The sequence below is a fragment of the Mesoplodon densirostris genome, chromosome 6 (assembly GCF_025265405.1).
Source record: "Mesoplodon densirostris isolate mMesDen1 chromosome 6, mMesDen1 primary haplotype, whole genome shotgun sequence".
Classification (NCBI taxonomy): Eukaryota; Metazoa; Chordata; class Mammalia; order Artiodactyla; family Ziphiidae; genus Mesoplodon; species Mesoplodon densirostris.
The window spans coordinates 68,506,580-68,520,159 of NC_082666.1; the positions used below are offsets into that span (position 1 = coordinate 68,506,580).

Here is a 13,580-nt window from a genome sequence, read left to right on the forward strand (position 1 = left end):
ATACACATCCAACCAGTTTACGTACCATCACATTCCTCCCATCTACCACCCTGCCCCTGAAGGAAAAGTTATGTATAATCTGAGTAGGCTAAATTGCTGGATTAGTAAAGAGCAGGGTAAATGTGTATTAAGAATCACATGTTCTGTTCTCTCTTTTTTTTCTATCTTCTGTGCTGTTCCATAGGAAAGCTCAACAAGGGTGAATCATTGGGTCAGACCAGCCAGCTTCTCTCATTCTGGTTTTATATCCCACTCTTACATCAGCAGAGTAGATAAGTTGAATAGGTGTTGTCCTGAAGAAATTGCTGTCTTTACTTTTCCCCACTCACCCCATGTGACAGAGTTTGTAGTGAACTTAGTAAGTAGAACCTGCCATCAGTCTGTCTGTCTGTCTCTTACTCTCTTTCCATATATACGTATTCCCCTGGCTGTGATGGTTATGACACTATATCATGAAGCTCACCAAGACCCCAAGGTATAGATGTGGATATGAAGAAGTTAGAGCCTGCTCTAACCTTATAATTTATTCCCCAAAGTGGGCCACTATGAGAGTGAAAGATGGTCCTATTAATAGTTAAACTGGGACAGCAGGTGTAAACTAGGATATAAGCCGCCGCCCCCCAACTCCAACACGTCTTCGTAATTAATTCAGTGGGTGGAAACATCTATGATTTCTTTTAGTGATAATTTTGTATCAGTTGTCTTAAACATTTTATTTCACTTATTACTTTTGAGTCTAAACTGATGTGCCAACATTTACAAAGAATGGTAAGGAATAATCACATTCATCTTGTTAATTCAGTACCAAAAAACAGTGCCCTTTTATTCATAGAAAAGAAAAGGTACCACTGTGAATTTTTACGTTAAATACTGAACATCAATTGCATTTAATAATTTTGTTTGTTACCTATAGACAGTTCTCTTCATAAACATTGTAATTACTTTCTACCAATTCAAACAACTTTATCTCTTTAATCAGAGCAGTTAATAAATTTCTAATAACACTTTCTTGCCCCAAACTGTCTAGAAAGTTCTTAATTCCTTTTGCTTTTCCAAGTAACATTAGAAATCCTAGTCTGTGAATTATATTTATAAAATGATTCTCCATGAAGCTCTAGTCTATAAGATCAACTATAATTTTGTCCATCCCTTTTTTATTATTCACTTTAATTTGAAGCAGGCAATATACAGCTAAAACCTAAAACATTCAGATTAAAAGGTATCACCACCACCATCCCTCTAGAGCATTGCCTTTGGGAACTAGGAATAATGTCTCTCTTCTTTTCTGCATTGAGTTATATCCAGGAAAATGTTGGGGCACATTAAAAATTAGAGTATAATTTTTTAAATTTGGGCTTTTAATTCTTTAGATCTTAAAACTGTACCTTCTTTTTTGAACTCTTATTTGAAAGAGGCACTCAAAAAATAATCTTCCAGAGTTACATATATCAAGTAAAATAGCTTATCTGCATAGTAGAGACCACATAGCTTTGTCCTACTGAGTTGAAAAGGAATCCAATAGTGTGTTGTTGTTGCTGTTTTTGTCATTTTGAATCCATAGCAAATTAGGGTAAGTTAAATGTACATGTAGGTGTAAATCCTCAAGAAATAAACTAACTCATCCTTAGTGTCAAGATATAAAAATGTCTATCAAAGGGCAGCCTGAAATATTTTCTCACCTAATATGGCTGAATGGCTTACTATGAGTATAGTTTGCCCTTTCTGCTTCTCTACATATCAATTCTAATGATGTAACTAAAGACATTATTGAGGGCATTTTCTATAAGTATTTGTTACATAATAAGTTATAATCAGAATTTCATTTCAAATCTTTAGGCAACATTTAAAGTTGATACAATTTTATCACTTATTTAAAGAAGAAACTTTAGCTATGTACAAAAAATACCTGATCGAAACACTTTTTGATGCCTTCAACGAGTGTGGTATGTTTATAAATTATACATCCTTTTTCTCTTAAAGGTGGGGAATTCCCACATCCATTCATTAGTTAACACTGAGAGCCTTGAAAAGTCCCTATTTCAGTCCTTCAGACTCTAATGGTGGCCTAGGTCAGAGGTACTTTATAGGGGAAGACATAGGAAGTTTTGTTAACTAATTAGGTAAAGAGAGAGAAAATAAAGGCACAAACCTGATGCTTGGATGACAGTAATTTAAAAAAGGAACACAGAGCAAACAGACCCAAGTATGTGACCTGCCAAAGCTAACCAGGGGCAAAAGGAAAGCAAGTACCCTGAGTTCTGATTCCCAGACTTTGCTCATCACCATACTTTCCACTCCTTCCTCACATTTCAGTTTTTAAAATATCATTGGATTCAAGTGAACTCATGCTGTTCTCTTTGAGGCAAGTACTCATTATGTCTTTTGCAGGCCTCTGCTAATTGTGCAAAATATAGCCCTTCCCAACTATGCAAACACTGGTCTTTTTCAAACAGATACATATTAATTTACCATTTTCAAATGGGGAGAGAGAATATGAATGAATGAGAATTTTAAAAAGGTTTCATAAGTGGCATGATACATTTAAAGTGATGAAAGGGAAAAACCTACAACTGAGAATACTCTACCTAGCAAGGCTCTCATTCAGATTTGATGGAGAAATCAAAAGCTTTACAGACAAGCAAAAGCTAAAAGAATTCTGCACCACCAAACGAACTTTACAAGAAATGTTAAAGGAACTTCTCTAGGCCAAAAAGGAAAGGCCACACCTAGCAATAAGAAAACTGTGGAAGAAAAAAACTCACCAATAAAGGCAAAAACACTGTAAAGGTAGAAAATAATCCACACACAAAACAATTAGATGTAAAATATGATGTCAAAAACAGTAATCATGAGGGGAAGAGAGTACAAAAGCAGGCTATTTAAAATGCATTTGAAATTAAGAGATCAGCAATATAAAATAATCACGTGTGTGTTTATGTATGTATGTGTGTGTGTGTGTGTGTGTGTGTATGTATGGTAACAGCAAACCAAAACTCTATAATAGATATACACACAGAAAAGGAAAAGGAATCCAAACATAACACTAAAGATAGTCATCAAATCACAAGAGAACAAAAGAAAAGAAAAAAATCCAAAACAACCAAATGACAGAAAGAACATATATATCAGTATGTTCTGTACATACATACAATTACCTTAAATGTAAATGGACTAAATGCTCCAACCAAAACACACAGACTGGCTGAATGGATACAAAAACAAGACCCATATATATTCTGCTACCAAGAGACTCACGTCAGATCTAGAGAGACATATAGACTGAAAGTGAGGGGACAGAAAAAGATATTCCATGCAAATAGAAATCAAAAGAAAGCTGGAGTAGCAAAGCTTATATATGACAAAATAGACTTAAAATAAAAACTGTTACAGGAGACTAAGAAGGACACTACATAATGATCAAGGGCTCAATCCAAGAAGATATAACAATTGTAAAAATATATGCACCCAACATAGGAGCACCTCAATATATAAGGTAAATAATAAAAGCCATAAAAGGAGAAATCAGCAGTAACATAATAATAGTAGGGGACTTTAACACCCCATTCACATCAATGGACAGATCTTTCAGGCAGTAAATTAATAAGGATAAGTAAATTAATATGTAAGTAAATTAATATGCACCCCAGTGTTCATAGCTGCACTATTTACAATAGCCAAAACATGGAAGCAACCTAAATGTTCATCAACAGATGAATGGATAAAGAAGATGTGGTACATATATACAATGGAATACTACTCAGCCCTTAAAAAAAAGAAGAATGAAATAATGCCATTTGCAGCAACATGGATGGACCTAGCAGTTATCATACTAAATGAAGTAAATCAGACAGAGACAAATATCATATGATATCACTTATATGTGGAATCTAAAATATGATACTGATGAACTTCTTTACAAAAGAAACAGACTCACAGACATAGAAAACAAACTGAATCTGGAAAAGAATATACATATATATAACTGAATCACTTTGATGTATACCTGAAACATTGTAAATCAACTTTACTTCAAATTAAAAAAGAAAAACATGCCAAAAAAGAATATTGAAAAGTAAAATTAAAAAGGCTTCATTGCAGAAATATACACTCAACGGCAGATTGCTCTTCTAAACCTCAGAAAGGACTTGAGAATATCTAGGGGCAAACCACACTGAGGACCAAATGGGCCTACTGATGGGGAACTATGTGGAAAGATAGTATTTTTCTGGAGGTTAAGGTCAATGAAGTTCAGTTCTCTGTATAAAGGATGCTTAGTCTGACCCATAGTTTGGTTAGTCAAGTAGCTGCTCTGTTACTTCTATATAATTAAATTTTGTTAGTTGTTTTAAAACACAAAAACGGGATATATCTTTCTTGTGGTTTCTCTTTGATGAGTTTCTAAAGGGAGTTTTTTGAGGTTTTTTACTGGTGGAGTGAGAAGAGGAAGACAGAGCAACTTGCATGCTGTTTTGCACATGGGAATAATATTTTTCTTCTGGATAGAGAAGTTGAAATTTTAAACCATATTTAAAGGGCTTTGCTGTAAGATGATGACTTCAGCTTTGTCAAAAAAAAGGTCACTCTCATATCAGGATGTAATTTTACTCAATGACTGTAATCTGATGTGCAAATTCATGAGCACTTTTTTGTTTTGAATTTAGATGTAAATATAGATCAGAAGCACTGTAGAGATTTTTGTTCCTAGCTTTCCCACTGTGTTTCAGGAGAACAACTGAAAGGCATGTGTGAAACAGTCAAGGGATCTTCTCCAACTTGGCCAGACAGGAAGCATAGCACGGTGGCTAGTCACTCAAATGGGGGCAGGGGAGGGGTGCAGGGTGCATAATACCTCTGCCCCAAATCTAGCTTCTCTACCCAGTAGCTATCTGACTCTGAGAAGGTAATTTAACTTCTCTGCACCTCAGTTTCCTCATCTACAGAATTATGATAATAATGGTAACTAATTCCAGGGTCTGTGTGAAGATAAAATGGCTTAAGATATGTGAAGCACAAAGAAATGTAAATGAGAAGTAAATGTTACATAAGTGTTAGTTACCATATAAAATACTTACATTTTAATTCTAGCTTTTTATCAAGAATACAGGGCAAAATTGTAAATCCATAAGTTAAAACGTAGCTTTTATTTCCACTTAACTATTTTTTTTGTTCTTACCTATTTTAAGGCAAAGTTACAGTTGATTAAAGAAAAAATTAGAACTTTCAGACCATCAAGTTAAAGACTACATAAATGCAAAATACTTGATATTAGCAAGTATTTAGCTAGGGCCTTCCCTTTCTTCTTTAAGTTACAGGGGGATTTTTCCTTTTATTTTGTCACTTTTTCTCAGGAAGGCTAAGCCAGGGAGTTGAAGATGTGTTAGCATTAGAGTGATTCAGTCAAAAGCTATTGGGAGGAGGAAGGGGAGTGTGTCATGTGTCAAGTGTGTAGGTAGGGAGGCTGTGCGGAATGGTATGGCGTCCTGGTAAAGTTTTAGATGCTACATAGGGTTCATCTGGCACATCTTCAAGGGCATTGTTGATTGGAGAAACAAAAGTTAATATTATGAAATAGCATTCTTGTTCATAAATTCTGTGACAATGTAACATCCACATTTCATGTAAATTCTTAAAAAGTCTATTAATCAACTTTTGGTTGAATAAGTCTACTTTACTTCATTTCCAACTTGCAACATTCTCAGGGGAGGCTGAAGAGGACCTGGTTAGGATTCTGGCTCAAGAGGGTCGAATTTTGATTTGAGTGACAAGAAGGAGGTAGATCCCAACTGAATGTTGTTTGGATAAACAGACACAGAAGGATGAGCGGAGATAATCTGAGAGTCAAGCTCAGGAAAACCAAATACTAACAGCAAGAAATAATTGAATCCACTAGGAAAAGGGTGCTTAATTCAAATTGCTTTGAATAATATTGGGGTGGATTCAGCTTAATCTTACAGTAGGAAGATGCATGGTTATGATGGGGTGGCCAAAATTATAAGGTTGAATTGAAAATCACCTTCTGTATCACTCAAGACCTGTGCTGCTCTTTGTCCATTTTGGCCAGTCCATTCTTCCTTGAGAAGCTCTCAACAAGAGAAGCCAGAAAACAAAGAAGCAAAGCAACAGTGTCTTCATTAGCACTAAGAAAAGCCTAAACATTGGGTTTTGAATATTACGGTCTTATTCATCCATGATATCTTTGCCTCATTAACATGGATAATTGAAATTTGATTTTCCTCAACCAGTTGTTTTTTTTTTTTTTTTGCAGTACGCAGGCCTCTCACTGTTGTGGCCTCTCCCGTTGCGGAGCACAGGCTCCGGACGCGCAGGCCCAGCAGCCATGGCTCACGAGCCTAGCTGCTCCTTGGCATTTGGGATCTCCCCAGACTGGGGCACGAACCCACGTCCCCTGCATTGCAGGCGGACTCTCAACCACTGCGCCACCAGGGAAGCCCAACCAGTTTGTTTTAATCTAAAAGATCTTCTTATACCTCATCTACTTTCAGTAGTTATTCTTCTTTACTGAGTTTACTGCTCTCAGCATTCTGACAAGCTCCAAAATAATGACCTATGCTGTGTATTGTTAAACATTCAGTCAGACAGATAGATACAGATGGATGGATATGTGTTGCACAAAGACAAGTCAGCATTATTTAATCAATGTTTGTTTGATCCATGTAAAACCAATATAAATGCAAGCTGCATCCCATCTGCTTTATCATCCATGTGAAGCCAACCTCATTTTTTTTTTTTTTTTTTTTTTTTTTGCGGTACGCAGGCCTCTCACTGTTGTGGCCTCTCCCATTGCGGAGCACAGGCTCCGGACGCGCAGGCTCAGCCGCTATGGCTCACGGGCCCAGCCGCTCTGCGGCATGTGGGATCTTCCCAGACCGGGGCACGAACCCATGTCCCCTGCATTGGCAGGCGGACTCTCAACCATTGCGCCACCAGGGAAGCCCAACTAACCTCATTTTTAAATCTTGATTTCTTATGTAATTGCCCCAGAATGACACAGTGTTGGGCTGCACCCGTTAGGCCTACAAGGCCTGTACTTGCCCAGCTCCAAGACCGAAGAAGTAGCCCGGAATCAGCCACCGAGACATCAATGAATTCATATAAGCACTTAGTTTCTCTTAATCCAATTAAACAGCTCATCCACAAACCAATCTTGGCCATGCCATTTAGAGGCAGAGACATATTTCTAAGGTACACATAGACATGTATCTCTACAAACAAACAGATTTCACAGTTTTCCTGCTAGAGTTTTAAAAGGCCTCTTTGTTTTTTTTCTTTACTCTCAGAGACCAGATGATTAAAGTTCCTGAGAACCCAGGTAGATCATTTACATCTCAAAGGTACAAGAAGAGAAATACCAATTCCCTCTAGAAAGCTAACTTCCTCTTAGGGCATATGCAAAAAACAGTTTTAGAATGTCAAAAGAGTCCCATCTTGGACATTTTCAGGGATATTTTTTCAGTTTCTAAATAGCCAATTCACTTTCAACGAATACCAGTGATAGACAGTAATACATATCATTCACTCACATTCACATGGCTTTCAGAGGAACATGAATCAACATTCAAGTTAACCTTCGCCTCAGCTGTCAGCTCAGCCTCTTTGCCTTTCTTAATACAAAAAGCAACAGCCAGCCCCGAGCTGCGGCCACTGTTTTCCCACTGTAACGGTGGCCAATATCTCCCCAACAGCCTTGGGGTGTCCGTGAGAGTTCTGTGAACTCTCTCGGTGGGCCCCATTCATCAAGGCAGCCACTGCCAGGCCCCCGCATACTAGTGGACGGCCCCCCGGGGATTTCTGCCGCAACTTTCAGGATTATCCCAACTTTTGGGTCCCACATTAGTGGCCGGCCACCCCGGGGATCACACGCGTAACTTTCAGGCCCCACTTGATAGTGGACGACCCCTACAACTTGCCATTCCCCGTCCTTCCTTCCCGACATCTTGGCGCTCACGGGAGTTTCCTCAGTCTCCTGGCCACTCCGCCAGTTGCTGGGCTGCACCCCCGTGGGCCTGCCAGGCCTGTGCTTGCCCAGCTTCAAGACTGAGGAAAGAGCCCGGAGTCGGCGACAGAGACATCAGTAGTTTTATAAATAGGGGTGCTTACAGGTCTGAAGTGAGGTCCTGGAGCGACATCCCACCAAGATCAGACAGCAGACAGCAGCGGGCAGAACAGGGCGGCAGCCTTCGTGACGGGGGGAGGGGAGGTTACCAGTTAGTGGGGAATTGACTTCAGGTTGTCTTTGTTGGTTACTAGGGAAACTAGCAGAGGGGCATGCCCCTCACCGCCCCTTTGATAAGCTATCAGGTGAAGATGTTCTGATCTAAAGAGTAGAACCATCACCAGCTGGGGCCTGGGGAAGTATGTAGGAAGGTCAGTCTTGTGAGCAGGGTGTAGGTGAAGCAGACAGTGGTCGAGCAGGGGATGTACAGAGAGCAAGAGAACAGCCATCTTGGGTGGCCTGGTCATACACACAGGATAATCAGTTGGAAAGAAATATCATTTGGACTGATGAGATAAAGGATAGTTATGTTGAAGTCTGTTTCATGTGTTGGGCTTCTTCACTTTGCAATGGCTTTCTGGATAATGAAGTAGCACCGTGGCTTAGTAATTACCAGCTGTTAATCATCAGTGAGCTTTGAAATCACCCAAACCTGGGTTTGAGGGTAAATGTATAAATCTAGCTGTATGAGCAAATTACTTAACCACCAAAATGCCTGCCACAGAGAAGTCCCTCAGTAAAATTTATTGAATTAGTCTTTCTTTACTTCAGTTTCCTTGTCTCCAAAATGGAGAAAACAACAATACCTACCTCATAACATTTGTGAAAATTAAACAGGATACTTCATGTAAAGCATAATGACCTGGCAGCTATTATATTATTATCATTATCCGATTACCTACAGATCTTTGTCTCTTGGGTCACACTTTAAGCCTAAACATATATATTTTTTTTTTTTTTGAGGTACGCGGGCCTCTCACTGCTGTGGCGTCTCCCGTTGCGGAGCACAGGCTCCGCGGCCATGGCTCACGGGCCCAGCCGCTCCGCGGCATGTGGGATCTTCCCAGACCGGGGTATGAACCCGTGTCCCCTGCATCGGCAGGCGGACTCTCAACCACTGCGCCACCAGGGAAGCCCTAAACATATTAACATATGTGATATACAAGCTTATGTTTCCATTATTGGTTTTTAAACTCTTCTGTTTAGGTATCAAATACATCATGCAGACGGCTGCAAATGTGTGGCAAGAGTGGAAATGAACATGAGTTCACGGTGTCTTTGAGTTGGTAGATGCAGTTCATTAGTCTAATTAAATGCATGCCATTCACACATACATGAGTGATCGTAATCTGAGGAACAAGGCCATCAGAGGGAGTAAGGTCTTCCACCAAAGGAATGACTGTATATCAGTGAGCTTAGGAGCTCCTTGGGATATTTCAGAGAATGATGTGTAGGAAGCTTATGTACTCAGTAACGCTTATCAGTGTAAAGTGGAATATCAGTGGTAGTTGTACTTTCAGGATCACATACTTAATTACTTAATATGATAATAAATGTTAAAGTATTCAACTAGTAATGCACTGCACATTGCAGTTTCCATAGTCTGTTCTCTAACTCCCATGTTAAAAGAAGGAATTACTCCATGATTTCTCTTTATGAACTTTTCTCAGCAACAGTTATTCATCAGTTCAATTCATTTAAAAAATAGTTGTTAAACCATTTATTGAGGGCTTTGTAGATGCAAAGATGGCTAAACGTGTCTAGGTAGGATGGTGGCTAAGGACTCCAGAATTTAAGCTGAAGGTCACCCAGACAGAGCCAGTGGAAGCTCTTAAACAGGGTCCTAACCTATCCAGGGCTGTGCTTTAGAATGTCTACTTTGGTATGAAGAATGGATTAGAGTGAGAGTTTAGAGAAGGGATTCCAATCAGACATCAGATACTGAAGGACTGGGATTTAGGGAATGATAGACTTGGGATGGATTTGAGAATTTTTTAAGGCAGGCTTGGTCACTGAATGGAGCTGCTTTGTGTGGAGAAGGCTCAAGGTTGACTTGAGGGCTGCCACCCAGGCATCTGAATGCTTTAACTCCCTTTAGCTCGTGGCATACTTGGAGAGGAGTACATTCTGCAGAGGAGATGATGAGCTTCCCTGGAAAAGCAAACTAGAAAGACCCCTAATTACATTATTCGTTAGACTCTAAGACGTGGATAATTATTTTGCTGAGTACTGTTCAATGACTGACTGGTTTATATACAGATTAGCATAGGCTAAGAAAGGAAAAAGCGTTTTATAATCCTTAGTAAATTAGAAGCTGCAATCTATACTGCTGAGAATTTTTGTATGTTTGGAGGCTTATTCATGACTGTTAATAGGCTTGACTCCTTACACTTGTGAGTTTTATTATCGCATTGAACTCTATCCATTTTAACACAAATGTGTGCGTCCTTAATATTGTGACAGCTGTTGGATATATTTTACTTTTAAGTTCTACATATCCACTAAAAGCGTGGAAGATATCCAGTATCAAAAATAACTTAAAAATTTTATGAACATAACAAAGTGTTTTTACTTTTTAAAGAATTTCATCTGTATGTAAACCTAATTTATCACTAATTATGTCTGAAAACTTGATTTTGATCATTGAAAATCATGTTTCTATAATTACTGAACTCATATTTCCATATACCATGAAATTATGTCTTTAAAAAATGTCAGTATGCTATGATGAAAGAAAAAGCATTTTGATTTCCATAACATTGCAGGACATTAAAAAGTTCCCTAGAGTTTTATATCAAAGCCTGAATTCAGTCTCAAAATAATGGTTCTGCTTTAACCATAAAGAACTTTATATATTATTTTATACCTGTGAAATATTTAATTTAGATTATTGAACAACTTTGGTTGAACTAAGGCATCAAGGAAAGACATTAAAAATCAGAAAAACTAAGTTTAAAATAAAGAATAAAAAGCAAACTTTGTAAACATGATAACACATAATGATAACTTAAGAAGCGATGAGATCCTATCTGCATTAGATTATAAATTAATATTCTAAGAAGAATATTTGATTTAACTGACCTCCCTTCTTTACTGTTATCCTTAACTGTCTGAATTGTACAAATTGCCTTGTGATAGTGGTCATAGTATGTTTTGGAGAAACAGACAAAATTTTAAGTTGCCCTCAAGATGTGAGCCTGCAGGTGAAGAAAGAAGAGCCTGTGCCTAGTGAATCCAGTGAATGATCAGTCAACTTAAAGAACGAGGTTAGGTCCACATAGGAAAGGGTAAGCAAGATAAAATAATGTTCACAGAACTAGAGAACTGGAGGGAATATTGAACCAAGATAACTTGTAAACTACAGCAGCAGAGAAGGAAATGGAAAAGTGAAAAAAAAGAAACCAACCTGCCTTTCCACTATTAACAGAACACCTATATTGATTTCTTTTTTCCATTTGAATCAGTGTTGGTGACTATCAGTGTTTTTTCCTATGATTAATCATTTCATCTTATGCTGGTTATATTAGTGTTCAGCTTCACAGCTAGAGTCGTCTTGATGAAGTGTAGCTTCAGAATTTTCTTTTTAAATCGTTTGTTACTTGTGATAAATGCCTATAATCTGATGTTATTCAGTATTGATTTTATGTATGTGTGCTGTTTTTCTTTTAAAGTCAATTGACCCTGGCCAGCAGTTCACATGGGAACATTCAAACTTGGAAGTAAACAAACCAAAGAACAGATATGCAAATGTAATCGCATATGATCATTCCCGAGTTCTCCTATCAGCAATAGAAGGTAAGGAAATGCAGATGTTATTTACACCTTTATTTTCATGGGTTTAAATATGTGCATGAAAATATAGTTTTAACTAGGTGTTCGGCCATCTATGAAAACAGTTACTTAAGATTTAGGCGCTGCTTGTTCTCACTTTTTCTTTTTCATACAAATATACCAATCCTTGAGCACACAATATCCTTGACACCATGTAACACAAGGGCATTCCTCATTACCTTCTTGCTTCTACCCTGGATGAAAGATTTCATAATGCAGTTCATGTTTATATAGGGGAAGCAAATTGAGGTTGCCCATTTTCCTGATGGTTGCTGATGGTTATGAATAAACAGGTGATTGTCGGAAGATGCCCATAGACTGTTACTTAAAAATGGTGAGGGGTTTGTTTGTCAATAACTCTGGATAACCACTAGGAACAGTCAAAAAGTTAGGAGTGGTGATGTGATGATTAATAAAAATTAAGCACATTAGAAATGTCTAGCTCATCTAATTTGTGGACTGCTTGGTAATCTCTCTCACAATTGTAGTAGTAAGGAGTTTATTCCAGAAGGAATGATTTCTCCTAGAAGATGAGGATTATTCCTCAAATATACCTAGCTTCTCTGAAGGATTCATGAGAGTATTATCCATTCACCCCTTTCCAATAATAAATCCTTCTCACATGGCATATTAAAGATACTTAGGAGCTCATGTTCAGCACTCAGCATTTTGTTAGTCTTTTTTGGCCATGGTAGTGCATTGGATTGCTTTCCTTAGAAAGTAGTTTACAATGTCACTTAAATCCTAACCTGGACTACCAACTGCCACATACCACATTCATCCTCATTGGCATTCAGAAGAGCTTTGTGGCTTTTTCATACTTGAAAGTTCACTGCTTACCCTCTTCCAGATGTTTTATAAAACATTAAATAGTACCAGCTTCAGACCCAGACCTTTTTAGTACCTTACAGTTGAAACATTTTCATCTATAGTTGTTCAAGTACCTTTCCCTTTTTTCTGCCTCCGAAATCTATGATGACCACCACTTTATCTCATAACTCTGACCAAGTCCTACCTGCCTCCCTAGTATTCAAAGTTAATTTGAAAGTGAGACTCTGCTTAAAAGCTTTCCCAGTCAGCACCAAAGGCAACAACACATTGAATTCCAATTTTGGAGGAATAAGAACGACCTTTTGGCATTTGAGCAAGTCCATACCTCAGTCCCCGTTTCTCAAAATGGTATTATGCAGCATAGATATATTTTGTAAAATTCTCACAATCAATTTTACTTTTGATGTTGGAAAATGGCTTAATCCCTTTTTGAGCCAATTAAAGATGCTAGGTGTTCAGGAGTTAACTTTTTTCCATATTGAAAAAATTGATCAGTTTTCACCAATGCTAGTTCAAGCAGGATAGTGCCAAATAGGTAGTTGCTTCTTTTGAGGTCCTGTTTAAAAACTGTAAATGGTATATGTGAATGATTAGCATATAGGGTTTACAATTTACCTATTTCCCATCTTAAAATGTAAAAAACTATAGTAGCAATTTCTTGTCTCAAGTCTCTTAAATCATATCCATAGTAAATAAGAAACTAAACCAAGTCACACATAGAGGAGAGAAATCTTTTTTTGTCATTAGTGAAGCAAGGTAAATTATAAAAATAAAATAAATTAATGTAAATTGAGAACCCAGTTGGCATGAACTTGGGTAGAGAACTTGTCATTCTGCCTTTGCTGTATTGTAGCATTGTTTCCACTCAGAATTAGGTCATTCAGTACTACCACTTCCCTGTACT

At 37.9% G+C, this 13,580-nt stretch overlaps 1 protein-coding gene across 9 annotated transcripts in view; it reads left to right on the forward strand.

The window, feature by feature from the left end:
- PTPRD (protein tyrosine phosphatase receptor type D) overlaps positions 1-13,580 on the forward strand; it is a 534,283-nt gene that overhangs the window by 449,935 nt on the left and 70,768 nt on the right. For all 9 annotated transcript variants that reach the window (XM_060102137.1, XM_060102140.1, XM_060102139.1 and 6 more), the window contains one exon: positions 11,686-11,809. In XM_060102137.1, coding sequence (XP_059958120.1) covers positions 11,686-11,809 — 124 coding nt within the window. The remainder of the gene's footprint in view (positions 1-11,685; positions 11,810-13,580) is intronic.